This window comes from Polypterus senegalus, chromosome 12, assembly GCF_016835505.1.
Source record: "Polypterus senegalus isolate Bchr_013 chromosome 12, ASM1683550v1, whole genome shotgun sequence".
NCBI classification, from domain to species: domain Eukaryota; kingdom Metazoa; phylum Chordata; class Cladistia; order Polypteriformes; family Polypteridae; genus Polypterus; species Polypterus senegalus.
Window position 1 is genome coordinate 46,009,902 of NC_053165.1, and position 27,984 is coordinate 46,037,885.

The 27,984-nt window shown below is 39.1% G+C and overlaps 1 protein-coding gene across 1 annotated transcript in view; it reads right to left on the reverse strand.

Moving 5' to 3' along the window:
* lamb2l (laminin, beta 2-like) overlaps positions 1-27,984 on the reverse strand; it is a 161,469-nt gene that overhangs the window by 22,200 nt on the left and 111,285 nt on the right. The window contains 9 exon segments of the mRNA XM_039771057.1: positions 519-703; positions 1,464-1,836; positions 4,344-4,440; positions 11,693-11,907; positions 14,245-14,469; positions 14,909-15,072; positions 15,604-15,835; positions 24,974-25,117; positions 25,235-25,427. Of these exon segments, the coding sequence (XP_039626991.1) occupies positions 519-703; positions 1,464-1,836; positions 4,344-4,440; positions 11,693-11,907; positions 14,245-14,469; positions 14,909-15,072; positions 15,604-15,835; positions 24,974-25,117; positions 25,235-25,427 (1,828 nt within the window).

Below are 27,984 nucleotides of genomic sequence, written 5' to 3' on the forward strand. Positions count from 1 at the left end.
AAAAGAATTCTTCTAGTGAACTAGCAAACCCCATAATCAGTAAAACTAGTGGAAATTAGAGGGTGGGGAAATCAAGAAGGAAAGCAGGCAAAAAATTCACACAAAGGATTGTTGGAATCTGGAATCTATGTTGTACAGCTGAAATGGACACTGTGATAATCTTTAAAAATGTCTTGGCTATGATCTTGGGGGCAATTTAGCTATTATCTAAGCTAACGATACAAACAAACGGATTGATTTTTATTGATTATAAAGATCATCATGTTCTTATCCAGTAAAATTGTGGCCTTGAAACTATAGGTTATTATGCCATAATTCACCTTCACTATCACTGTATGTGCCAAAGCCTTTCATTTGCCTGAAAATTGCACAATAAAAATATGTTACTTAAAAGGTCATTCAAACTCTTTGGGATGGGATCTGCCATGTGATACAGTTTAGAGCATTAAGATCAATTGATTTACACACTTGGCTTTCCTCCATTTAATAGTAGTAACATAATAAGGCTTTTATGATACCACTAGTTCCAGATGTGAGGAGGTTCTGCAGCTTGTCATGGAGAATTTTCACAGTGTTGTTTAAGTCCCGTGTTTCAGTCTCCATCTTGTGTAATCTATTCTGTAACTGTTCATCCTGGTGTCTGGTACTGTTGAGAGAATCTGATACTTGTAGAAGTTGTCCATCAATTTGTGAAATTTCCATCCTATGAAAGGAAAAGCAATACACTTATTTGTAAAGCTGATTATTGTTTTTCTTCTGGCAACACCATAACACACAAAACAATGTCCTTTATAGTAAAACCAGACCTAGCAGCAGATAAGGCTCTTCTGCTCTCTGGAGATAAATGTATAGCGGTACGGTATCATTAATCCATATTTATAAACCCATGTGATTTATGGAGTTGACATAACCATTTATTTGAGTTGGGTGGGAAAATAACAGTAGTTCAGTAGTCCAAGGCTATAAGGTTTCCTAAAGGACTAGTAATTCTGTAAGTAATAATAGTTCTTTGGCCTACTAAAATTGTCTTCAGTAGGGCCAGCTGAAGTGGTCTGGGCACAAAGCTAGTGTGGGTTTACCAAGAATGTCCCACTGGAAGAGGTGACAAGGACAGACCCTGGACATTTTAGATTGGTAATAATTTTCAGCTGGTCTAGGAGCATTTAGAAATACCCTCAGAATTACTGCTGGGTGTAGGTTAGCTTGATCTGCTCAACTCTGTTCATTGTCACAACCCTCAATGGGATGAGTTTATGGGAATTTTCAAATTTGTCTTTTCCTTTTTAAAAACTTGAAAGCTGCAATAGTTTACACTTCCCAGATACTTTCATACTGCATTATGGCATTCTTTACCAAACTTCTACGTGTCTCTATGTCTCACAGTTAAACCTATACACCATACACAGAACACTACAGTTAAGGAACCCAAAACAAAACTCAGATTAAAGATAAAATGTTCATACCTTAAATTATTTGTGGACTCACTGACAATTTGGAAAATCATTTCTGTAGATCTGTCCTTGAGAAGGTTCTGAATTTGGACAAGCTTTTCCTGAAGTTCTTGGATGCGTCTGTCTAGGGTATCAGAGGGTACCCCAGTGTTCTCGATATGCTTAATTCTTTGCTCAATTCTCCTGATCTCCTCATATAGATGATTCACTATGCTCTCCCATTGTTGAAAGCAGTGGTGGCAACGTATACACTTGGGAAAATGCCCAGTAAATCCGCGGTCACACTGATTACATTTCTGTCCTGTAGCTCCTTCCACACAAATGCATTTTCCAGTGTGACGATCACACTGAGGAGTGGAAGACCCAAGAGGGTCACAGTCACATGCTGACAAATGGCAAAAAAAGACAAAAATAATTACATAAGATTAAAAGGTATTTTGTTTTTGACAACTACTGTATATCAAAACCTTTATCATGTTCATTGGAAACATTAACATAATTTGCTGAACACTTAAATTAGTTCGGTCCAAGCGAACAGTAGGGCTTCTCATTTTTAAGGAGGGCTATGGGACAAATTGATTTAACTGTCCTGAAGAGTTTTTCGTATCACTTTAGATTAGGTGTCCTTCATTACTCTGTACTTATCATGTAATTACCTGTATAATTATAGATTAATTAGGTGTTATTATGTTGTACTTACTGTGTAATAAAGTGTAATGATATAATTAAGTACTCAATTGTATTTGTTATTCCAATTTTTATAAGTACTGTGGTCGCCCAGGAGGACCGGAGGAGGGCTTGTGCCTCCTCCAGACCGCGAGGGGGCGTCCGTCCTGGTTATGTAGGGGGCTTTGGGTAAAGGGCTTGGAAGCCCAGCCCTGTAGGGACCCATGGCCACCGCCAGGCGGCGCCCCAATGCCTGCATATCCCTGGAGCCCTGGGGGGAAGACGACAGGGGACACCCGGACGGCTTCCAGGGTGCGCAGCCGGCACTTCCGCCACACTGGGGTGTGGCTCGAACTGATTGCCGGGAAGCAGCTGGAGCCCATCCGGGTTCCCATATAAGGGGCCGTCTCCCTTCAGTCAGCAGTGGATGTCGGGTGGAAGAGGACAGAGCTGGAGAGAGGACGGGAGGCGGCCAGGAGAGAGGCATTAGACTTGTGAGGCCTGGACATTTGGGGGAACGGTGCAAGAGGCACTGGGGGTGCACGTGAGCACTATTTGTAAATAATTTGTGTAAATAAACGGTGTGTGGTGAAACTATGTTGTCCGTCTGCCTGTGTCCGGGTCCCAGTTCACAGTACGTATGTCTATAAATTGTGAAATAACAATTACAAATGAGTGCTTAATTACAGTGTTACACTGTATTACACAGTAAGTACAATGTAACAACACTTAGTTACTCTGTAATTATACAGGTAATTACACAGTAAGTACAGCGTAAGTAAGGACACCTAATCTAAAGTGATATCGAGTTGTTTTTTTTTTCTTAATACCATTATATTTTTTCCCAGTGAGCTACCTGTTTCTGATGGACATTTTTTGCAAGGACTTATGTTCAATTTACCTGCCATTGACAAAGTAACAGCGACTAGCAAAGCCTCCAGGGAACTATCCCAACTGAGTCCTGTTTCATAATTTGTACTATGCCTGTGCCACTGCCAATTGTGCCTTTTTCTCCATTTCTCTCTATATTTCTACAGTTATGGTACTCGGACACATTTTACATTTATAAATAAGTAACTTCCAGATTCCACATACATAACTTTTTTTCCCTTTGCATTACATGCTGAGTGTGCCTGCCTCCTGAGAACAAGTGCTGTACAAGCTTGATGTTGTCCATACTAATGTCAGTCCTTAATCAAAGAAAAGAGTGACCACACAATAAGAGAATAAGAAGTAACAAGCAAAGAGATAAAAAAGGGCTTGAGCAGACCTGTCTTCTACAGATTTGGACCTCTTGATTTTTTGGGATTGCTGTCACTTTTTCCCATGGTCAGAGAAAAATAAAAGGTGTATATCTCTTCTCATCTTCACTTAACTCCCACTCCAAAATTCTTTGGCCTTTTTACTGACCCACCTGTGAGCCTTTGGCCTAACGTCGCCCTCTTCATACTCAATGTGGCTTCAGCAGGAAGCAGGTGTAAACATTATACGGTTACTTCAAGATCTATGAAATCTGAAGATTTTGAAGCATCACAGTTCAAATCTGAATTTGAAAGACCTGGCACCCATTGCTGCTTGTCATTGCTAAACATAAGGAGGATTCTACCTTAACCCTATGTGGATATCCTGTTTTATCCCTTATATCCTAAAGAAATATTGTTGGTTTCTTTCCCATACTGTATTTTGAATTTAGAGCACCTTCTACATAAACAGGTCTCATGACTCCTGGGCAGCCCATGTCTAACCATGATGGAATCCACAAGTTCTCTCTGTCAGTATGGCATTCTCTCACAGATCTGAGGATTCCTTTTTGGCTCAACCCTTGTCAGTGCCAAGCCTACCACCGGGCAATCAAACAAAATCACTTCATATTACTGCCCCAAAGGAACATCTCAGAGGAAATAAGTGCATAGGTTCTTAAAGTTTTAAAGACTTAGTTCTAGTTTTTAAAATGCTTCTTTCTAGTGAAGAGTTTAATAGTTTTTTTCATTTAAACTGTAGTAACTAAGCAATTTCCCGGTAGAGAAACTCCATGTGCCCTTATGTTTAGTTTCCAAATGTCTACTGAACAGCTTCTGGAAGAATAAGAGCACAGCTTCTAAAGTGTTTTAATCATGAATGGTGCAGAGCTCTTTTATGTCACAGTTATTTAGTTCAATTTTTCTTTCAATTACATGTTCTGTATCGGCATACATAAAGATATCATTAATTAACGTTTGATAATACCTCTGCATTTTATGTTGGGATCACCCCAATAGTTTGCTTCACAGTCAAAGCAAGTGCGACCTCCAAATCCTGGTAAGCAGTGACATTGTCCTGTAAACTAAAAGTAATTCAAAACAAAGAAAAAAGTAAATTAAATACACCCGTTAACTTGAGGAGGAAACAAATATCTATTCTAGCTATAGTTCATATGTTGTATTTGGAACAATCAACAAAACTGAGCAAAAAAAAAATGCAAGAAATCATGCACAAAGAATGAGATGTGAATGAGGTGTCTGAGTGTTTCTGTTACTGTACGTCTCATGGTACAATACAAAAAATATCTGCATTTGCACCAAAAATATAACTGATTGAGGACCATGCACTTCAGCAACACATGTGCACACGGAGCACTGTTTAAAATATGTTTATATATTTTATGAAGACTTCAATATTAATTTTAATTTGCAAATGACAAAGAAATTAAATTATAAATGCTGGGGAAAATTCAATTTGCCTACATAGTTTAGTATGCAAGATGACTACACAAAGAGAGCAGAAAAGTGTAATAATTCTAGATAAGCATAAGCTAAACATCCATCCATCCATCCATTTTCTAACCCGCTGAATCCGAACACAGGGTCACGGGGGTCTGCTGGAGCCAATCCCAGCCAACACAGGGCACAAGGCAGGAACCAATCCTGGGCAGGGTGCCAACCCACCGCAGATAAGCTAAACAGACCAGTTTAAAGAGCTGAGTGTACCAAGTTACAAGTGGTTAGCGAGCTACAACACACAATTTAGCAGATCCATCCATCCATCCATCCATCCCTTTTCTAAACCTGCTTATCCAGATCAGAGTTGTGGGTAAGCTGACACCTATCCCATCAGTCATTGGATGCAAAGCCAGAACAATCCCTGGAGATGACGCCATCCTATTCCAGGGTGAACACACACATGCATACACTCACTGTGATGATGCATGTTAAGGGTCCGTGGCAGCTTTTAGATAAAAGAGTGCACCTCAGGCTTTGTGGGTGTGTGTGCCTGCAGTGCTGCATGGCCAAAGGGTGTTTGGTGTGGATGTGACCCAATTACCTGTTAAGATGTAGGCAAGGTCAGCACAGCTGTTCCCCATCACCCTTCCATGGGTGATAATTAGGGTGCCGCACCCTAAGAAATGGAGAGCGAAAGAAAGAAAAAGGAAAAGAGAAATTGTGAGGTTAAAAGGAAAAGAAAAGAAAAGAGGATTCAGGATCATGGCAGAGCCTGTGCTGTAGAGAAGAGGCATGCAGGACAATGCCCCGCTCGGAGAGAACAGACGGCAGTCACGGGGTAGGGTCACTCCTGCTGAACATCCAGGGAGCAGGAGCTACCAACCTCTCCAGAAGATCCCACAGATGCCAATGGATGGAGGTGGGAGAAGGGAGCAGGGCTTGCGGATACCAAAGAATTGTGGCCGGAAACACAAGCCAGTTAATAGTTGGCTGCGCTTGCTTGAAGACGTCTCTCCTTGCTGAGAAGGCCATAGAGGCTCAGCAGAGGACATGTCATTTTAGATGGATTGACTGAAGCTCATGATGGTGTTTATGGAGAGATTCTGACTTATTTTAACCTTTTTGCTGGATTGTTTATCTACTGAATTTTAACGTTCACTCGATTACAGTTTTTATAAAGGATTATTTATTGGTAGGATTTTGCTTTTTGACTAATTGGAAATTAAAGCATTTTGCACATTTGCACTAATCTAGTTCTTCTATGTTGTCATTCGCACTAGTCCATCTAGTCCATGACTATCGATGTAGGGGTGCAAAAGAACTGTGGGCAACCCGGGAATCACAATCACACACACACACACACACACACACACACACACACACACACACACACACACACACACATCAAGGAATAATTTAGGAATCTAACCTGCATGTTATTGGACTGTGGGAGAAAACAAGAGAACCTGGAGGAAACCAAGAGGACACAGAGGAGAGCATGCAAACTCCATGCAGGGAGATACCTTACATATTGTATAATAAAATATTTCTGTTAATAAAAAATGTTTTTTTTATTGCCAAGTAGATCTCTTTATTTGAGCCTTTACATTATGCTCTCTTTGCAACAACAACGATTTATGTGATTATTATTTTACGTGCACCTCTCAAGTCTCATTGAGTTCTCTGTTTTCTCAGACTACAAACATTATACTCCATATGTCAGATGAGACACAGTGACTTTTCATGAAATTACCAGAATTTGGCTATGTTCTTCTTGCATATTAAATGAATGAATTAATTTATTGTAAAATGCGACTCTATAGTACACATTTTTTTATTAACTTGAACAAACACTGAACTTTTAGAAATATCCCAAGTGATATAGGCGGCCTACAAGATATAATGAGCTTTGATGACATGGTACTGTATATATCGGACCCAGAAAATTCTGTGCCTGCAGTCTTAGCAGCACTCACAGAATTTCAAAAGCTCTCTGGTCTCAGAATTAATCTGAATAAAAGTGTACTCTTTCCGGTGAATTCGCAAGCATATAATATTAGATTAGACACCCTTCCTTTTATCATTGCAGAACAGTTTAAATACCTCGGGGTAAACATCACAAGTAAACATAAAGCTCTTTATCAACAAAATTTCGTCGTCTGCATGGAAAAAATTAAACAAGACTTGCATAGATGGTCAACCCTTCATCTCACACTAGCTGGAAGAATTAACACTGTTAAGATGAATATTCTTCCTAAGCTCCTTTTTTTATTTCAAAACATACCAATATACATTAATAAATCGTTCTTTAAGCAATTAGATTCAACAATAACCTCATTTATTTGGAATTCTAAACATCCACGCATCAAAAGAGCGACTCTACAAAGACAAAAGGTAGAAGGCGGTATGGCTCTACCTAACTTCCAGTTTTATTACTGGGCGGCAAATATACAGTCGATAAGAACCTGGACACAAATAGAAGAACATACACAGGCATGGACCGCAATAGAAGTAAAATCCTGCAGTACTTCTTTGTATTCCTTGCTTTGTGCTCCAATAAACACACGTTATCGGCAATACACTAATAACCCAATTGTGCTCCACTCACTTAGAATCTGGAACCAATGTAGAAAGCATTTTAAGACGGAGAAGCTTCTTTCTGTGGCACCCTGCAAAAGAACCACCTCTTTCAACCCTCACAAACATATGCAGTTTTAATATCTGGAAAAATTTGGAATTAACTTGCTTAGAGATCTTTATATAGACAACGTCTTTGCATCCTATGAACAATTACATTCCAAATTTAACATTCCAGCTACAAATTTCTTTCACTATCTTCAAATCAGGAACTTTGTTAAACAGAACCTTCCAGATTTTCCTCATCTTGCACCCTCATCCACGCTGGAAAAATTATTGCTCAATTTCAAGGAGTTAGACTCCATCTCTACAATATATAAAATCCTTTTACAATCCCTTCCTTTCAAAGATCCAAGAGGACACTGGGAAAATGACCTCTCAATTAATATATCAGAAAAGGAGTGGAAAGTAGCAATGCAGAGAATTCACTCAAGCTCCATATGCGCAAAGCATACAATTATACAACTCAAAATTATATATCGAGCACATCTGTCTCAACTAAAACTCTCCAAAATGTTTCCAACCTGCGAACGTTGCAACCAAGTCCCAGCCTCACTAGGTCACATGTTCTAGGCCTGCTCCAAATTAACATTATTCTGGACAAAAATTTTTAATTACCTCTCAGACAGTCTTGGACTCACAATCCCTCCTAACCCATTAACAGCTGTGTTTGGGGTTCTTCCAGAGGGTCTTAAAGTGGAGAAAGACAAACAAATTGTGATTGCATTCACTACACTGTTGGCACGCAGACTTATTCTGATAAACTGGAAGAACCCAAACTCTCCTCTTTTAAGTCAGTGGGAAACTGATGTGTTATATTATTTAAAATTGGAAAAAATCAAATACTCAGTTAGAGGATCTGTGCAGACTTTTTTCAAAACATGGCAGGATCTAATCAGTAATATTTTGAAATGATTTTATAAAGCACAGAGAATTTGTTGATTTAGGTATGTTTACAAGCCTTAAATTTTACACCGTTTGGCTTGCTCTCTCTCTCAGGGGTCTGTTCTTAGCATAACTCTTTTTTTTTTTGTAAAAACTTGATTGCTATGTATTGATTGTAATAAAATTAATAAATAATAAAAAAAAAAAAAGATATAATGAGCTTTGGTTGTTTCATTTTTTTTTTACTGTGCTTTATACCTCATCCAAGTCCAGGTTAAAATTTAAATTTAGAAGAGTAAAAGTTACTTTAAAATACTGCATACCAGCTAAGATATGACTGACCATTAGTGTCTGTTAAGAATTATGTCTCATGCATAACCAAATACTCTACTGATTTCTGTGCAGAAGGCACACAGGCAACCTAACCTGACTAATTAAAGGCTGTATGTGATGCCCAGTGCAATGGCCCCTTACACGGATCTAAACCCCAGGTATCTGGAGTCGTAAGCAACCGAACCAGTAGGCTAGAGTTTCAAACAAAGTCAAAAAACAATGTCGTAAACACACAATTCTTGATTATTTCAAAGAGTGCCAATTTTTTACAAACAGTGTCATGTATCTGTTAAACACGGTTACATGCAATGAAACAATTAAATAGCAAAAACAAGCACAAGTGACTATATACAGTATTTACAGTGGTTTAAAAAAGTGTGAAGAAAATGAAAAACAAAGGATCTTCTTTTTCCTTCTGTAAGTACAGGATGATAATTTCCTCAGGAAATGCCAACACAAAATACATCCAACAATTATTAAAAGGTAAAATAGGCACAGAAATCAAGCATACCACCAAAACCCAAATTACCTCCACAAGAATCCCAAGCCATAGGAGGTTCATCTACACATGTAATTATGTACAAAAACAAGCACAACTCTTCACTTTACCTTAAGCTCAGCAGCACCTCTAATGGCTACACTACAGTCTTATATGTGTAGTCATTTCTGTTTTGTCACTTCTAGTACACGTCTTCAAAGATAAACCAATTGTTGAAGATGAAGAGACATTTACCTTATGTTGAATTCAAATCAGGTGAATGCTCTTTATACCTTCTTTCACTGTGCTCAAGAGAAATTCATTTACCCTTAATTACTAGTAAGTGATACACTGAACTCACTAAACCTACACACAGAATTCTACTCCTGTGTACAGTTGTGCTTGAAAGTTTGTGCACCCTTTAGAATTTTCTATATTTCTGCAAAAATATGACCTAAAACATCATCAGATTTTCACTCAACCAGTTAAACAAATGAGACAAAAATATTATACTTGGTCATTTATTTATTAAGGAAAATAATTGAATATTACATATTTGTGAGTGGCAAAAGTATGTGAACCTCTAGGATTAGCAGTTAGTTTGAAGGTGAAATTCGAGTCAGGTGTTTTCAATCAATGGGATGACAATCAGCTGTAAGTGGGCACCCTGTGTTATTTAAAGAACAGGTTCTATCAAAGTCTGCTCTTCACAACACATGTTTGAGGAAGTGTATCATGGCATGAACAAAGGAGATTTCTGAGGACCTCAGAAAAAGAGTTGTTGATGCTCATCAGGCTGGAAAAGGTTACCAAACCATCTCTAAAGAGTTTGGACTCCATCAATCCACAGTTAGATAGACTGTGTACAAATGGAGGAAATTCAAGACCATTGTTACCCTCCCCAGGAGTGGTCGACAAACAAAGATCACTCCAAGAGCAAGGCGTGTAATAGTCAGCGAGGTCACAAAGGACCCCAGGGTAACTTCTAAGCAACTGAAGGCCTCTCTCACATTGGCTAATGTTTATGAGTCCACCATCAGGAGAACACTGAACAACAATGGTGTGCATGGCAGGCTTGCAAGGAGAAAGCTACTGCTCTCCAAAAAAAACATTGCTGCTCGTCTGCAGTTTGCTAAAGATCACGTGGACAAACCAGAAGGCTATTGGCAGAATGTTGTGTGGACGGATGAGACCAAAATAGAACTTTTTGGGTTAAATGAAAAGCGTTATGTTTGGAGAAAGGAAAACACTGCATTCCAGCATAAGCACCTTATCCCATCTGTGAAACATGGTGGTGGTAGTATCATGGTTTGGGCCTGTTTTGCTGTATCTGGGCCAGGATGGCTTGCCTTCATTGATAGAACAATGAATTCTGAATTATATCAGAGAATTCAAAAGGAAAATGTCAGGACATCTGTCCATGAACTGAATCTCAAGATAAGGTGGGTCATGCAGCAAGACAACGACCCTAAGCACACAAATCGTTCTACCAAAGAATAGTTAAAGAAGAATAAAGTTAATATTTTGGAATGGCCAAGTCAAAGTCCTGACCTTAATCCAATCGAAATGTTGTGGAAGGACGTGAAGCGAGCAGTTAACCCACCAACATCCCAGAGTTGAAGCTGTTCTGTACGGAGGAACGGGCTAAAATTCCTCCAAGCTGGTGTGCAGGATGATCAAAAGTTACCAGAAACGTTCAGTTGCAGTTATTGCTGCAAAGGGGGGTCACACCAGATACTGAAAGCAAAGGTTCACATCCTTTTGCCACTCACAAATATGCAATATTTGATAATTTTCCTCAATAAATAAATGACCAAGTATAATATTTTTGTCTGATTTGTTTAACTGGTTTCTCTTTATCATGTTTAGGACTTGAGTGAAAATCTGATGATGTTTTAGGTCATATTTATGCAGAAATATAGAAAATTCTAAAGGGTGCACAAACTTTCAAGCACAACTGAATTTGTGTATGTCAGCAAATTAATAACGATCCTCGTCTTCCTTCAGTAGCACTTAACTACCACCATGGCTTAGGCCTTTTTGATCCTTAAGGTGCACGTGGCTAATGTGTAGGCCTCCGAACAGCATGTGTCCTGAAGGGAACCACACGCCGGTACGCAACCTCACACTGCTTCTGTGCTGACCTGCACTGGAGCGCTAACGTTCAATGTAACTTTAGCTACCATTAATAACTGCTTACATTATTGATAAATAGTTATAAATAGCTATTAAAACTACAATCAAACTAAATCTGTGATACAGCATGCCACACTGTGTATTTAGCACTGCTACTCTCCATATTGATGCCGCCATTACTGCATACTGCACACTGCTACAAACATGCAATAAGAAGAAATTATTACAAAAAAAAAAAAACGTTTTATGAGTTGCAGTTTTGAAAAATTATGGTGGTAAAACAATTACATACATACTGTACATAAATAATATTTTTGCAGTGTTTTAAAAATGGACAATAGTTACTTTGAATAGACCAGGTAACTCCATTTTAAATTGAAGAGGCCTACATGTAATTTGGAACTTACCATGTTGCAGTCACTCCTAAAAGAGTTTAACGGATGGCAGCCACAAGGTTCGCAGCCTTCGGGTATTCCAAAGTTCCAGTGATTAGGGGCACACAGATCACAATTTTTTCCAACAACATTTGGCCTGCATTGGCACATTCCAGTCGTGCCATCACAGTGGCACATATCTCCTGTGCATTGCGTCCGTAATGTACCGGCACTGTTACAGGTACAACCTGCAAAAAAATTTTTAAATAAATCCACAGCAGACATAAGTTACAGAGAACAGACAGACAGAACATTTATAAAAAGTGACAGATTGTACTTCTAAGTCATTACATTTTACTCAATGGCTATACTTTGGCAGGACGTTAGAAACTGCTTTTGCATGTGCCTTTTAAAGACAATGTGTGTCACTGATCAACCTGTCACTGTGTAAAACTGTAGATGAAGTACGAGAATGAGTGGTGCTCTGTTCTTCAGATTAAATTGTTTTCTTTTAATTTACAAGTTTATTATATCTTATGTGGTCATCTATAAGTAAAGAGACCACAAACTGTTCTTTCATGTTTTGTTTCACACATATCTGATTAATAATTGGTCAAAAAAGAGGGAAGATGCAAAACGAGTTAGACATCAGGCTAGAACTGATGTTACTCATAGTTAATGTTATTGTCATTAAAGTTTTATTCATTCATGTCCACGCCACACCCAAATGCACCCACTGTTGACAGCATGGCACCACTTCAGGCTACAATGTCTCACAGATACTGTGTAATGCTTTCTCAATAAATGCTCATTTGCTTGGACTTTGTTGGTTATCTGTGTATTCTTGCGAGTTTTGGGGTTTCTTGGGAGTGCTCCATACACTTTACACAGGACACCTGGAATGTGTTGAAGTGAAAAGCAAGACAAGATGGTAGTTTCCATTACCGTATATACTCATGTATATGTTGAGTCTTGGGTCTCGTTCATAAAATCAGACCCCGACTTATATGCCCGTTCAAAAATGCTACACTTAATTATTTTTTTTTTTTACATCTTCTTGTCTCCTCCAATCGTGCATCAGTTTCTCAGATGCATCAAACTTTGTTGCAGCAGCGCAGTTACAATTTCTTTCGTTACTTCAATGAAGTTTAATTTAAAACCAGCTTAACGTAGATAAGGGATGCTCTTAGGATAAAGGTGTATAAGGGTGTGAGATACAAAAAACATAAATCAGTGCAAACGTTGCTTCGGAACAGTTCGCGTATTACCGTCTGGTCACGTAGGCACAATAGAGAGAGAGAGAGGTAAGGAGCATGCGCTGATATAGTGCATTACTGTACTCACATACAAAAAAAAGGCAGTGTGCTCCATGCTTACTCTCTCAGATGGGCGTTAGCATATCATAATTTCTTGGACCAATAGCGTCAGTTTTCCGCATTTGACTTATACGACCGACATTATAAAATACCAGAAATTATACAGTAAAATCAAGACCTGACTTATCCGCGGAAGAACTTATCTGCGAGTATATACGGTAATTGAAGAGGATACCAGAATTTCTGGAGAGTGAAAGTCAAAAACAACGCCTAATCAGGAGCCAGTGACTGAGCACAGGTCTGCATGTAAAAATGAAATACCTCAGGGAGATATTTGCAGGTTACAAAACCTCATGCCGTATGAGTCTGAATGTGACAGTGAATGGACACTAGTACAATGCGTCGTACTATGTACAATACATTATTAGTTTGTGCAATAAATAACACAGTGAGGATGTTGTATTGGGCGGCACGGTGGCGCAGTAGGTAGCGCTGCTGCCTCACAGTTAGGAGACCCGGGTTCGTTTCCTGGGTCCTCCCTGTGTGGAGTTTGCATGTTCTCCCCGTGTCTGCGTGGGTTTCCTCCCACAGTCCAAAGACATGCAGGTTGGGTGCATTGGCGATCCCAAATTGTCCCTAGTGTGTGCTTGGTGTGTGTGTGTGTGTGTGTGTGTGTGCCCTGCGGTGGGCTGGCGCCCCGCTCGGGGTTTGTTTCCTGCCTTGCGCCCTGTGTTGGCTGGGATTGGCTCCAGCAGACGCCCATGACCCTGAAGTTAGGATATTGCGGGTTGGATTATGGATGGATGCTGTATTGTACGTGCTCCTACAGGGACTCATTGAAATTTTCTATTAAAGTATAGTAGAAGTTTTGGCTGCATAGGAATTTCAATACCAAATCAGGCATCGATTTTGTTTTTTCTTTATTGCCTTGAATAACTCATGCTAATAGGCTACTAAAACTGTAGACGTGTCCTTGCTATATAAGGTGCTTTCATGGAAGGGTTTTATATGAATTTTATAAAACCATTTATGTGCAAATTGTGTATTATCAGCTTTTATTTTGTATCCATTAGCTAATATATGATCATGATAATAAATATAAAGATATAAAATTTGTGTTACATACCTAAACAGCCTTGTCTCAGCATTGTTTTACAGTATTGCCTATGATCACTTTGTAAATGAATCCCTATTATTTTGCTGCTATAGTCAAAAGCACAAATAAAGTGGTACACTATATACTATAAAAAAATGAAAAACAATACTCACATCTGCAGTCATGTGCTAATGCGTTGCCATAAAAACCTGGCTTGCACTCTGAACAAGATGGTCCATGGGTATTATAGAGGCACATCAGACACTTGCCGGTATGTGCATCACATGCGCCAGGGTCACTTGTATCAATATTGCCACTGCAATGGCAAGGGTGACATTCACCTCCATGTTCTTCTGGATTTCCAAAATAGCCAGGGGCACACTTGTCACAACGTGGACCTAAAAAATAAAAGAATACTTTTAATATCTTCATTTTATACCCTTAGAATTTGAAGGGAGTGGCACATTTGATGAAATCTGATACAATTTGATGAAATGTGATGATATGGTGGCCTAAGATCTAAACCCAGTCTCCCAAGGTGTGATTCACCCATGCTAACCAATGCTAACCTTGTCACTCAGTCTTCATATAAGAAAATGCTTCTATCATGTACTTAATAAATCTGTATTTGGATTAACCAGCTTTGAAAACAGATGGAACGATTTTCAAATGGTAATGGAAACTGTCCCCAAATGTACTCTGTATCTCAAGATTTAAAAAAGTAGGGCAAGAACACACAAAAAAATCCACAAGAACAAATAATTCAACTCAATGAAGTAAATCAAGTCTGTACTTTTTTAAAATTATTTTTATAAACATAACCACCCTCCCACTGACCTGAATATCCTGGAAAGCAGTTACATATGATCTGGCTAGATGTTCCATCAAGAGAGCAGGATATGCCATTAAAATGATCTGATCCTGGGTTGCCTGGGCATGGACAAGGACGGCAGTGCTCTCCATATTCCAAGATTGGGTTTCCATAAAAACCATCCAAACACCTGCAAAATACACATAACTAAAGAAAACTAGAAAGATGTGCTAGACAAGGGAATTCAAAGAACATTTTGTTTTTAGGGCACTCCGATGTGCTACGTGATACATTCATTATACTGTAATGCAAAGCTTTAGACAAGACCCTTTAGCTAGAAAGAACCTTATTTGTCCCCATGGGGAAATTTGGCATTTTATAGTAGCTCTTTAAATAAATAAATATATCAATAGGTAGATAAGTAAGTAAGTAAATAAATAAATAACTATACACACACATTTTGTATTTACAAAGCAAGTAAAATTAAAAAGAAAAAAAGACTTGGCTATCACAGTCATCTGGTTACAAAAGATTATTCAAATGTTGCAAGCACTTTATAAAATAAGTCACATCCAACAAACATAATTGATACTTCTCAGACTTCTGAAAATGTCTGATCTACTTCTTTTCAAATCATATTTTTGTTATTTACAGCTACAATTATTAAGCCAAAATTCACTGGTAATATAAATATAATTCTGCTTTGGCCTTTTAAACTTACCTGTCACAATAATGACCCGTTGTGTGGTCTCTACACGCAATGCAGGCTCCAGTCTGAGGGTCGCACTCTTCTGAGTGTCCATTACAGTGGCACTGTCTGCAGTGTGGGAAACCCCAGTGGCCAGGATGACAGCTACCACACTGACGTCCGGTCACTTGTGATTTACAAGGACATTGACCCGTTACGGGATCACAGAAGAAGCTCTCTGATCCCTGCGAGTTGCAGTTGCAAGCTGGAAACAGACAACAGTCAATTAACTGAATTAGTTAGAGTGCTTAATGCACCCTGCATGTATACAAACACATCTATGAATGGCAGTGGCTACAAATTTCAATTGTAATCAGTTATCTCATTTAGCGATGAACAAAAAAAATGATGTAATTGGTCATACTGCCTAATCTCTTTTTTCCTTCAGCAATTACTAATCGTTTTAATTCCTGAAGATAATATTGAGAATGTGTACTATGTTGTCAAGGTTTAAGAAGAGTTTACACGCTGATAACACACAGCCGTGAATGGAGGTGAAAGTCTAACACAGTGCAGCTGGCCATGAAAATCCAGCCAGTGTCGCACTCCTGTCTGAGTGATAAAGTGATGTGCCCTACACAGTAGATACTGAATACAAAAATAATGAAAGACATAAGACATCTGCTCTGGCATTTGAAAGAGACAATAACTTCATTTATTAAGTGCTCCTAAATGAAAAAAATACTACAGCCAAAAAGACAATTAAGTAGAAACAGCCACTGGAGTGAAGATTAATGATACGGGAAAGCTGCAGTGGTGTACACACAGGTAAAGATTAGATTAGTGTATTCTATCATCGCTTTTATGGTAAACGAGTGATAAAAGGAACAATAAGCACTAGCTAAAAAAGTAAAACAATGAAACTTAAATTAATTTCTTTGTTTGATGTTATAAAACTTGTCAGAGAAAGCATGGGTTTAGTCTTTGACTCCAAGGACTAATAAATCACACATATAATTAAGTTGTGCAATTGCCCCTTTGATAACATACACATAAAAATACAGTTTAATGACAGAAAAAGTACGGCTACCCTTTATGTCAAAGTACAAAGACTCTAAAGACAATTAGACAAAGTTGTCTGTTTGTTGACAGGAGACAAGAAAGTGGTACTTAATAAAAATAATAATAATAATGAACTACCTTTATATAGTGCTTTACTAACCTACTCAAAGTCCTTTACATAGGCAGTGGGAAACCACTTCAACCACCACCAACATGTAGCATCCATCTAGATGGTATGATGGCAGCCATTTTTGAAACAGTTACACTCAGCTCACATTAGCTATTAGGTTGTGAAGTGGTGGGATAGTTAGTCAGTCAGGGACAGGGGATGATTAGGGGGCCAGAATGGACAAGGCAGTGATGGGCAATTTAGCCAGGACATCAGGAAGCACCCTACTTTTTTGAAAGGTGCCCATGGATCGTTTATGACTACAGAGCATCACTTATTCAATTTTATGTGTTATCTGAAGGACATGGATCCCTGCCACTAATTGGAATCCATATGCAGACCAAATGGTAAACACTCCACCCAAACCTGATCACCTAACTAACAACTCTCCCAGCATGAACCCAAGCATTTCCTAGATGGGCTACCATCCAAGTATTGGTTGGGCCCAAACATGCTTAGCTTCAGGTCGATGACCTGTTCTGAACTGCAGATGGTATGGCTGCTAGAACTTGTCACCATACTAAATTTGGTGTATCATTATAAGTAAATATGACTTTAGCTTTTGTGATTATCAAAAAAAATGATACTACTGTATATTTAAACTAAGAAAAGTGCCCTTTATATGAGGACTTTCTGGGAGGCACTACTGCAATGCACGACTAAGCTTGATATTTCATTGACTTGTTTTTGTGGAGTGGTGGCTCTGATGCTAGGGATCTGCACGAAACACAAGAAGTGACTCTACTCCATTGAGCACCTGAGCAAGGCCCTTAACCTACAATTGCTTCCTCCTGAGTATGATGTTAATCAGCATCCAGTTTTGCAAGCTGGACATTCAACTGGTGTCACCCGCTGCACTCGGGTCCCAGTCTAGATGGTTCGTCACTATAGGCGCTTTTCCACTGCATAGTACGGCACGACACGGTTCAGTTCAGCTCACTTTTGGGGGGTTTTCCACTGGGAACAGTACCTGGTACCTGGTCCTTTTTTTAGTACCACCTCAGCCGAGGTTCCAATCGCGCCGAACCGTTACCAAAACGTGACGTGTAAACTCTGCTGGTCACTGATTGGCCGGAGAAAATCGTCATTACTGCGTCACTGAACTTGCGACACGAGACACAACAGACCCGATAGATTTTAAAAAAAAATGTAGTAGAGGCGGCGCAACTATAATGACACGTGAATAATCCCGCCCACTCTAAAGCGGTAATAAACTGCAGTCGAAACGCAAACCGAGCCGAACTGAGCCAAACCAAGGTGAGCTGTACTGAACCGTGCTGTGCCATACTATGCAGTGGAAAAGCGCCATATCTATTGCTGTCTGGGTATAAGGATAAACAGCTTCTGCCATATCATGCTGCTGCAACAAGGTGATTTACTGTAACTGTTTCTTCTGTAAGTAATCAAGAACAAATAAATAAATTAAGGTTACCACTTTGATCATCTGCGGTGGGTTGGTGCCCTGCCCAGGGTTTGTCCCTGCCTTGCGCCCTGTGTTGGCTGGGATTGGCTCCAGCAGACCCCGTGACCCTGTGTTAGGATATACAGCGGGTCAGATAATGACTGACTGACTTTCATCATTTTTGTGGATGGAAGTGTGAAAACATTTAGAGGGAAACAATATCTATATGTACCAATCTTATTTTACAGAAGGTGTTGCAGTGTGTAGCACTGATTCCTCACCAGGGTTGGGGAATGTTACTTTTGAAAGTATAGTAGCTTAGTTACATTACTCGTTACCTACAAAAAAAGTAACTAAATATATTACATAGTTACTTATTATAAAATGTAATACATGACAAGCAGTGCATTACTTTTTCTTCTTATGTATGAAAAATTGCACATTTTACTGGCCAGCACTTGATATTAACCTTCATGAAACTGATCAGAAACAGATCCAAACATCATCATTTTCTTGTGTTTTATATATGCATTTAGTTCTTCATGTGATGTGAATTAAATAGCCAACATTCCCAATACAAGCCGCAGAAGATTTCAAGTATAAACACTGGCAGCTCCACCATCTGATCGCACTGTTTCAAAATATCTATAGAAATCTATCTGGATTGAAAGTAAAGTGATAATTTATTTATAGGTTTCTCTTACTGGATTGCATGAAGCACACTTTTTTTCTGATTGGCTATGTGCTTGTGCCCTGTGAAGCACCATATAGTGCTGCAATAATGATTGGCTCCTTGTGACTCTAAACTTGACCAATTAAATTTACCCTTCAGCACTTGCAGCGTTAAATGTATACTTGTAATTTCTGTTCAGCTCCTTTCACTTGATTGCACGATACGCTCCTGCTTAATGTCCTCTTCAGCTGTCACCAGAGCACATGCGTACACAATGTTATACCGGAAGCAGCAGCAAAAACAGTCAATATTTGTGTGGAATAATGCAATCATTTTTTTAGGAGTGGCGGTAATTAGCTTCCATAGTAATGCAGTAATACAGATCTGTTTATTTTTTTAACTAACACATATTTTTTGCTTTAATAAAATAAGCATTGTGTTAGGTTACTCACTACTTTAAAAAGTCATCTCACAACGTAATGCATGCTACTTTTAATGCGTTACCTCCAGCACTGTTCCTCTCATTTCCATAAGCCTATGGACTTTACTTATGGAGTTTGCATGTTCTCTCCAACTCCATATTTTTGTTTCTCTGTGGTCTCTACTTTTTCTTTCACCTCTCAAGAAGCATTTAACTACTCCAAACTGACTTGGTGCAGCTGTGCATGTGAGTGAGCCCTGTGCTAGACTGAGGCTCCATCTAAGAATTGCTTTTGCTTTGCACCAAAGCTGCCATGATAGGCTTTCACTCTCCACTGTCAAGAACTGAATAATCAATTCAGAAAATCGAATAATGTATGGATGCTAATAACATATTTTAGACTTTTTTGACATTATTATATGTAGTCTCTGTTCACTTAGCCAATTATTAAAAGAAAGTTCAAATGTTCACAGTACATACTTAACTTTCAGAGTAAAAATAGACATTTTATGGATGTAGTTAGAAAAGTCATTTATATTTGAATTTCTTCTATTTTCTAACATTGTTTACATGCCTCAAGCCTTCACAGCAGAAAACCTAATAAAGCCTAAGCTGTTAAAAAGCATGGAGAATTACAGAGCACCTCTGATAAAGGATACTCCTGACTCTGCATGGTTTGTTCATTTATATTTGATACTACTTTCTTTACATCACTTCACAGCCCAATGGGCCATTTGCCACAGAGATAATTTTACGTGGGTTTAGTAGTGTTTTTCATGTTGATTTCAAGTCTGTGTCTAGTTTTTGTGATGAAGCTAATTATATGTTGCATGATATTTGTTATAATTACCCTAAGCATATTACAAGATGGGCGGCACGGTGGCGCAGTGGTAGCGCTGCTGCCTCGCAGTTAGGAGACCCGGGTTCGCTTCTGGAGTTTTCATGTTCTCCCCGTGTCTGCGTGGGTTTCCTCCGGGCACTCCGGTTTCCTCCCACAATCCAATGACATGCAGGTTAGGTGGATTGGTGATTCTCAATTGGCCCTAGTGTGTGCTTGGTGTGTGGGTGTGTTTGTGTGTGTCCTGCGGTGGGTTGGCACCCTGCCCTGGATTGGTTCCTGCCTTGTGCCCTGTGTTCGCTGGGATTGGCTCCAGCAGACCCCCGTGACCCTGTATTCGGATTCAGCGGGTTAGAAAATGGATGGATGGATATTACAAGATTCAACAACAGTTGTCTGTATCGTTATGTTACAGACGGCATTAACGATGATTGATTTCAGTTGTTATCATGCCTAGAAATTGCACTAATCATCCAGACAGTTTCTGTGATGTGTGTGGTTCATTCACAACGAAAGCATGTCGCCCTGTTATCGCAGATCTTAAGAAGATAAACAGATTGTAATTTGGCTGTCCACTTGGTGACCATGATAAATCTTGGGCCCCACATGTCATCTGTGCCAGTTGTTCCAACGGACTATGTGACTGGCTAAATTGGCGAAAGGCAGTAATACCATTTGCAATCCCAATGGTGGTGGAAACCGCAACACCATCTCAGCGATTGCTACTTTTGCTTTTGTGAACACAAGTGGATTCCCAGTTAAAACTGAGCACAAAGTTATATATCCCAGCCTGTATTCTTCAATCAGGCCTGTTCCTCATGATGATTCATTGTCTGTTCCTGTACCACCACATGATGGGCTTGCTTCTGTAGAAGGTGATGAAGAATACAGTGAAAGTGCAGCTGGTTACAATCCAGAATCATCCAATCCTGATTACGACATGGCTGATGAAGATTCAGAACCAGAGACCTTTATACAAGTAGAGCTGAATGATCTTGTTCATAATATAAATCTATACAAAGACAAAGCAGAACGTCTTGCTTCAAGGCCATGGGTAAAGCGAACGCACTGGGTTTTCAGTACCTTGTTGAGAAGTTTCCAAACATAAGCACTGCAAAAATGAAGGAAGGGATATTTACAGTATAGGTTTACAGATCAAGTCAATTTTGTAAGATGATGGTTTTAAGCAATCTCTCTTAGCAGCCGAGCTAGAAACTTGGGAGGCATTTATGGAGCGCTGTGAAAACTTTCTGGGTAGCATAAGTCTCCTGCATACAAGAAAGGAGTTCAGAATCTCCTTGATTCATACCAGAAACTGGGCTGTCGCATATCATTGAAAATTCACTTCTTGCACTCACATCTAGAGTTCTATCCAGAAAATCTTGGTATGGTGAGTGACAAGCAAAGAGAACGTTTTCACCGGGACATTCAGTTAATGAAGCGTTGCTACCAAGGTTTCTGGAATGAGAGTATGATAGCCAACTACTGCTGGATGCTGTACCGCGACAATCTAAACAGAGTCTACACAAGAAAATCCTACTCTAAGCGTTTTTGAAGAAACAGGGGTAGCTGACTGACACCGCTCAGTATATCCATGCCACAGTGTTTGCCTAGTTGAGTTTGCACTGAAGACGTTTGTAGTACTAGGGTGTTGTACCGTGTTAGCGATTATGAATGTAGAGAAAAGTCAAGCAAAATTACACCTTTTATTCGCTAACTAAAAAGATTACAATATGCAAGCTTTCGAGGCAACTCAGGCCCCTTCTTCAGGCGAGATGTAACACAGAAACTGGAGTTCCCTGTGTTTATATCCACACACTAGGACAAGAAACAACATTGGTATATCTTTAAGTGAGAAATCTTAAATGTACTGCCCACACACCTTACTGGCCACAATGGATGTTGAGGCACTTTACACAAACATCCCCCATGATGATGGCATATTGGCATGTGAAAAGTACCTCAAACAACATGATTTACCCACAAAGTCAATGACAGAAATGATAAAATTCACTCTGACACAAAATGTATTCTCTTTTGGACAAGATTGCTACTTGCAACAAATGGGGACTTCAATAGGCTGTCGGTTTGCATCTCACTATGCAAACCTATTTATGGCAAAATTGGAGGAAGATTTCATGTCAATGTGCATCTTAAAACCAATGTTGTATCTCCTTTACATAGAAGACATCTTCATAATCTGGACTGCCAGTGAGAAGGACCTGCTCCATTTTCATAATGAATATAATTCTTTTCACCCCAACATAAAGCTGAAGCTGAATTACTCAAAAACAGAAGTCAGCTTCCTTGACACCACCATTCAACAGAAAGACAACACCCTTGTAACTTCTGTTTTTCACAAACCAACAGACAGACGGACCTACCTAAGAAGTGATAGCTTCCACCCCAAGCATATAAGGCGCTCCATTATTTTCAGTATTTGTTCGGACCCGACAGACTATGATAAACAACTGAAGGAGCTCAGACAAGATTTCATCAGACAAGGATATACCCCCAAAACAACAGACACTCAAATAAGAAGAGCTACTGCCATACCCAGAGACAACCTTCTGGAATATAAAAACAAAGACAACAAGAACCGCATCCCTCTTGTTGTCACCTACAACCCACATCTTGAAACACTTCATAAAATTATAAAAGAACTTCAGCCAGTGCCTAACAACGACCAAACACTGAAAAATGTATTTCCTGAACCTCCCCTCCTAGCATACCTGCAGCAACTAATTGTCTGAAACTCCTTAAGGGAACCAACAGAAAATGGCACATCTCCCTGCCTACAGAAAAGATGTAAAACGTGTGCCCACATTTACAATACAGACCGTATAGTTATACCACACTGCCGACTTGAACATCACATAAAGGGATCATTTTCCTGCAGATCATCTAATGTGGTCTAACTAATTATCTGCATGAAATGTCCTGACACTGCACTCTATGTGGGAGAAACTGGACAAACACTCCACCAGAAAATGAATGTACACAGGTTCCACATTAAACGTGGCAACAGAGATGTTCCTGTAGTGGCCCACTTCAACAGCCATGGACACTGTGAGAGGGACTTTAAAGTCACAGTGCTTATGGGCAACTTCAAAACACAGCAAGAGAGAAAAGAATGGGAAGTTAAATTCATGTTAAAATTGAATACATTACAACATGGCTTGAATAGAGACAAGAGTTTTATGGCCAGATAGAGGATTGTTTGCATCTCTCCGACTGACACAGACAACCTGTCTACAGATCCACATTGTTTTAAAAAACTCAGTAGAAACTTCAAAAGACTTTGTTGGACAGTTATCTTATCCAAAGATCTTGACCATACATTGTTCTTCTCTCTTGTTAAATGAACCCTAGCCTGAAGGAGTCTATTCACTTTTTGCATTTAAGATTTCTCACTTAAAGATTTACCAGTGTTGTTTCTTGTCCTAGTGTGTATATAAACACAGGGAACTTCAGTTTCTGTATTACATCTCGCCTGAAGAAGGGGCCTGAGTTGCCTCGAAAGCTTGCATATTGTAATCTTTTTAGTTAGCCAATAAAAGGTGTAATTTTGCTTGACTTTTCTCTACATTCGTAATGGCTAACACGGTACAACACCCTAGTACTACAAACGTCTTCAGTGCAAACTCAACTAGGCAAACACTGTGGCATGGATATACTGAGTGGTGTCAGTCAGCTACCCCTGTTTCTTCAAAAACGCTTAGAGTAGGATTTTCTTGTGTAGACTCTGTTTAGATTGTCGCGGTACAGTATCCAGCAGTAGTTGGCTATCATACTCTCATTCCAGAAACCTTGGTAGCAACGCTTCATTAACTGAATGTCCCGGTGAAAAAGTTCTCTTTGCTTGTCACTCACCATACCAAGATTTTCTGGATAGAACTCTAGATGTGAGTGCAAGAAGTGAATTTTTAATGATATGCGACAGCCCAGTTTCTGGTATGAATCAAGGAGATTCTGAACTCCTTTCTTGTATGCTGAGACTTATGCTACCCAGAAAGTTTTCACAGCGTCCCATGAATGCCTCCCAAGTTTCTAGCTCGGCTGCTAAGAGAGATTGCTTAAAACCATCATCTTACAAAATTGACTTGATCTGTGAACCTATACTGTAAATATCCCTTCCTTCATTTTTCAGTGCTTATGTTTGGAAACTTCTCAACAATGTACTGAAAACCCAGTGCGTTCACTTTAGTTAGCCAATAAAAGGTGTCATTTTGCTTGACTTTTCTCTACATGAAGATATTGAAACATTTACTTCATTGGTGCTTACGTTTTAGTAAAAACTATGTGCATATATGCTGTAAACAAGCATCATTCATAACTCAAAAAGTTAACGTGACTGGAAAAGCCTAAAAGCAGATCTGAGATCAGCTTGAAAACCTGATTTAGAAAAGCATGTTGTGGTCTCTGATAATTACCAAATTTTTTTTTTGCCTTGTGTTTATGGCTGTGTGAGTTTTGCCAGATATTCTGTCTTCTTCCCACATCACTGATTGTGTTTCACTTCCAAAAAGGCCTAGAAAGAGGCAGTGGTGGTGGATGTGAAAGTGCACACTGTGAAGGACTAGTCACCCATCTAGGGTTGTTTCCTGCCAAGCATCTAATTCTGCTGGGCAAAATTCTTGGTCTTCATCATGCTGCATTTGAGGAAGTAGGTCCAGAAAAAGCAAAAGATGAATGGATGCATAAATAAAAATCATGAATTTGTATCTTTTTGCAGCTCAAAACAGTTAAATTTAGTCAAGCCTAAGACAGATCCTTAATGGAAGGGTCGTACAAGAAGACAGTCCACTTCTGAGGCAGTTCTTAATAGGCATACTCACGGCTGCAGCCATAAGGTCCAAAGCCATATGTTCCAGGTGCACACTGGTCACAGCGATGGCCAATCACATTAGGTTTACATTGACACTGCCCTCCTATCTTCTCACATACTGCACTGTAAGAGCCCTGGGGGTCACAATTGCAAGCTGGAAATGAAAGTAATGAGACGTTTTACTCATCTTAAATCACTTCATTTACTGTGCTACTCTATTTAAATTTTGAAGTGCTTGCTTAACCAAACGATCGTAAAGAACCATACTCACGTACTGCCCCATCATGTAAAATAGCTGAGATACTACACAATAGCTTGATGCACATTTCTGCCAGTTCTGGCATGGGGACCATCATGAAAGATTCGACACACATGTAACGTTCCATTTCTTCCCGGTGATGAATGGCGAGGGGGTCATTTCCGTGGAACCCAGGCAGTTCCGTGTACTTTGGAAAGAGAACCAACTGGAAACAAAAGTGACATTAAATAGTCTGTTTGTTTGGCTGCAAATGATACGTCTTTACATTGACATTAACAAGCCTATAAATTCAAATGTATGACATGTTGCAATATGTAAGTTACTACTATAGGCAAGTTTTACAGATGTGGACAAATTTGTTGGTACCTTTACAGTTCATTGAAAAATTGCCATATGCCTGCTGAAAAGTGATGAAATGAAAATCAATTGTCCCCTGTATGCCTTTAACATGTCATCGAGTAAAGCAAAGCAAGTGTGAAAAGAGACCAAGTATTGCATATTCAGCAAAGATATTCTAAAATGGCCTGCACACATTTGTTGGTACCTCTAGAAGGGATCATAATTAATTGAATTAGAGTGATTTTTCAAACTCTTTAATTTTCATCACGTCTTTAATCATGCAATCAGACATTCGGTCTATTTATCATGGAGAATTACAGCCACAGATACATACTGTAAATATTCAGATTAATGTAAAGACCGCATGTTTTTGGATTACAGGTGGAATTAATGGAGGAAACCCATGATCTGAGCTGTAGCCCAAGAGCTGAGAGACAGCAACACATCATGGAACACCATAATATTAGCAAGCAATAAAATCCTTCTTGATGACTGTTTTTGCTGGACATTTCCCTTCTTTTGTTGGCCAATCTTCCAAAATATTATCAGAGTCTTTTGAGATGCTGGCAACAACTGAAAGCAAGTCCTAAGGAAGATTCTCTCACACTATACTGGGCCTTACAAATGTCCATACTTAGTTACCTCCCAATAGACTCTTTGTCCATATAACAACAGATGTTAAATGATGGGTTGTTGCAAGTCAAGCATCTGGTTAATGATACACAGAGTGGCTGGATAACTGCAACCAAGATGGCAAAGGATTTCAAGTTGTGTTCTGTGGGTACTATTGAAAAAAAATTAAGACTAATAATTTCCAGGCTTCCCATAAGCTATTAAAAAATGCTGAAAGATAATTTTTAAAAATATGGACACTCCAGAACCACTTTGTGCTTATCTAAATCATTTAGTTACTTCAAGATTCCAAACTCAATATGGGATACAGGAAGTGACACTGGATGCTGCAGAAGGGAAAGAACTTTATAAACTGTGTGTCCAGGTGTGACATCAACGTCAGCTCAGGAAGACTCTGGACACACCCTGGAGGGGGCTAGGAAATTACAGGCCAGCTTGGGGCAGTCTGTACAGACCACCATTGAATAAGAGGATTGGTGATCTGCAGTGGAGGATCCTGCATGGGATTATCGCAATAAACTTATTTGTGTGTCTCATTGATCCAAGGGTTTGTGATAAGTGTCTTTTCTGTTCTGAAAGAGAGACTGTCTTTCATTGTTTTCTGTTTTGGTTTAGGATTCAGCCACTTTTAACTGTTCTTAATTCTATTTTTAATGCTTTGGATTTGTATTTTAATGCGCCTTTATTCATTGGTGGAATGCCTGATTTGAGGGAAATTAAGAATAATAGCAGGATTGCCAATTTTTTGATGGGCCGGACAAAAATGGCTATTTATAAGTCAAGAAAAGAAAAAATCAATAATTAAAAATAGATGGACCTGTGTAAAATGATTACTTCCTTAGTAAAAGAAAGAGAGCTTCTTGGCTATAACTTTTATAAAATGAATTTTAGCCTGCAGACTTTCATTAGATGATGGTGTATAAATGAAGCAGTTTGTTCAATTAGGAATGAGGAACTGTTTTTTAGTTTGTAATTCCAATACTAACTTTTAAAAATTGCATTTTTTGAGGGTTTATGACTGTAAAGATTTGTGTAATAATTATTCTTGAGTAATAAAGTGTATATTTAAAAATCCAAATCTCTTTTTCTTCTAATCTGTCAGTTGTTGTGTTAAACTCCAATTGTGATCAGTTCATTTTAGATGGCATTTTTAGATTTAATCACTGGGGTGTGCGATATGTATAGTCTACAACAAAAATCCTAATTGTTATTTTAACAATGTGTGAGCTGACATTATCCAGTATGTCACTAACTTTGCAAGAAACAATCAAAAACACACCTATTTACTGCGTCATGCTGCCCAGTTTCGCCGGGCCAGACATGATCCTCAAACAAGGATACATGTCCGGGGAAAACACTTTAGAAATTTTGAAGTGAACAGCGGAGAAATCCTGCACTGCAAAGGCTTACATGCACAGGGCTTCTTCCAAAACACCCGCCCTCAATTCTTCCTGTTGTGATGTTTAAACTAGCAGAGTTTCAGGGAGCGAACAAAACAAAGCAAACAAAAGACGATGGTGAGAGAAAATAAAAAGCTAAAATTGTTGTTACCTGTTGAGGAGCTGGGTAGCACAAGATAACTGAAGCTTAATGATTAATTTGTACATTTTACTGATTGCTGCAGCAGAAGAAATGCATTTGACAAGTATTTTGGTCTGCTACGGTATCTTTCTGTCGCTTTGACTATTGTATCGCTATATGTCATAACAGCACAAAGTGCCTAGATAAGCATTGTGATCTATGGGTATGTCGCATATTAAAACACTGTGGCAATTCTGGTACGGCATGCT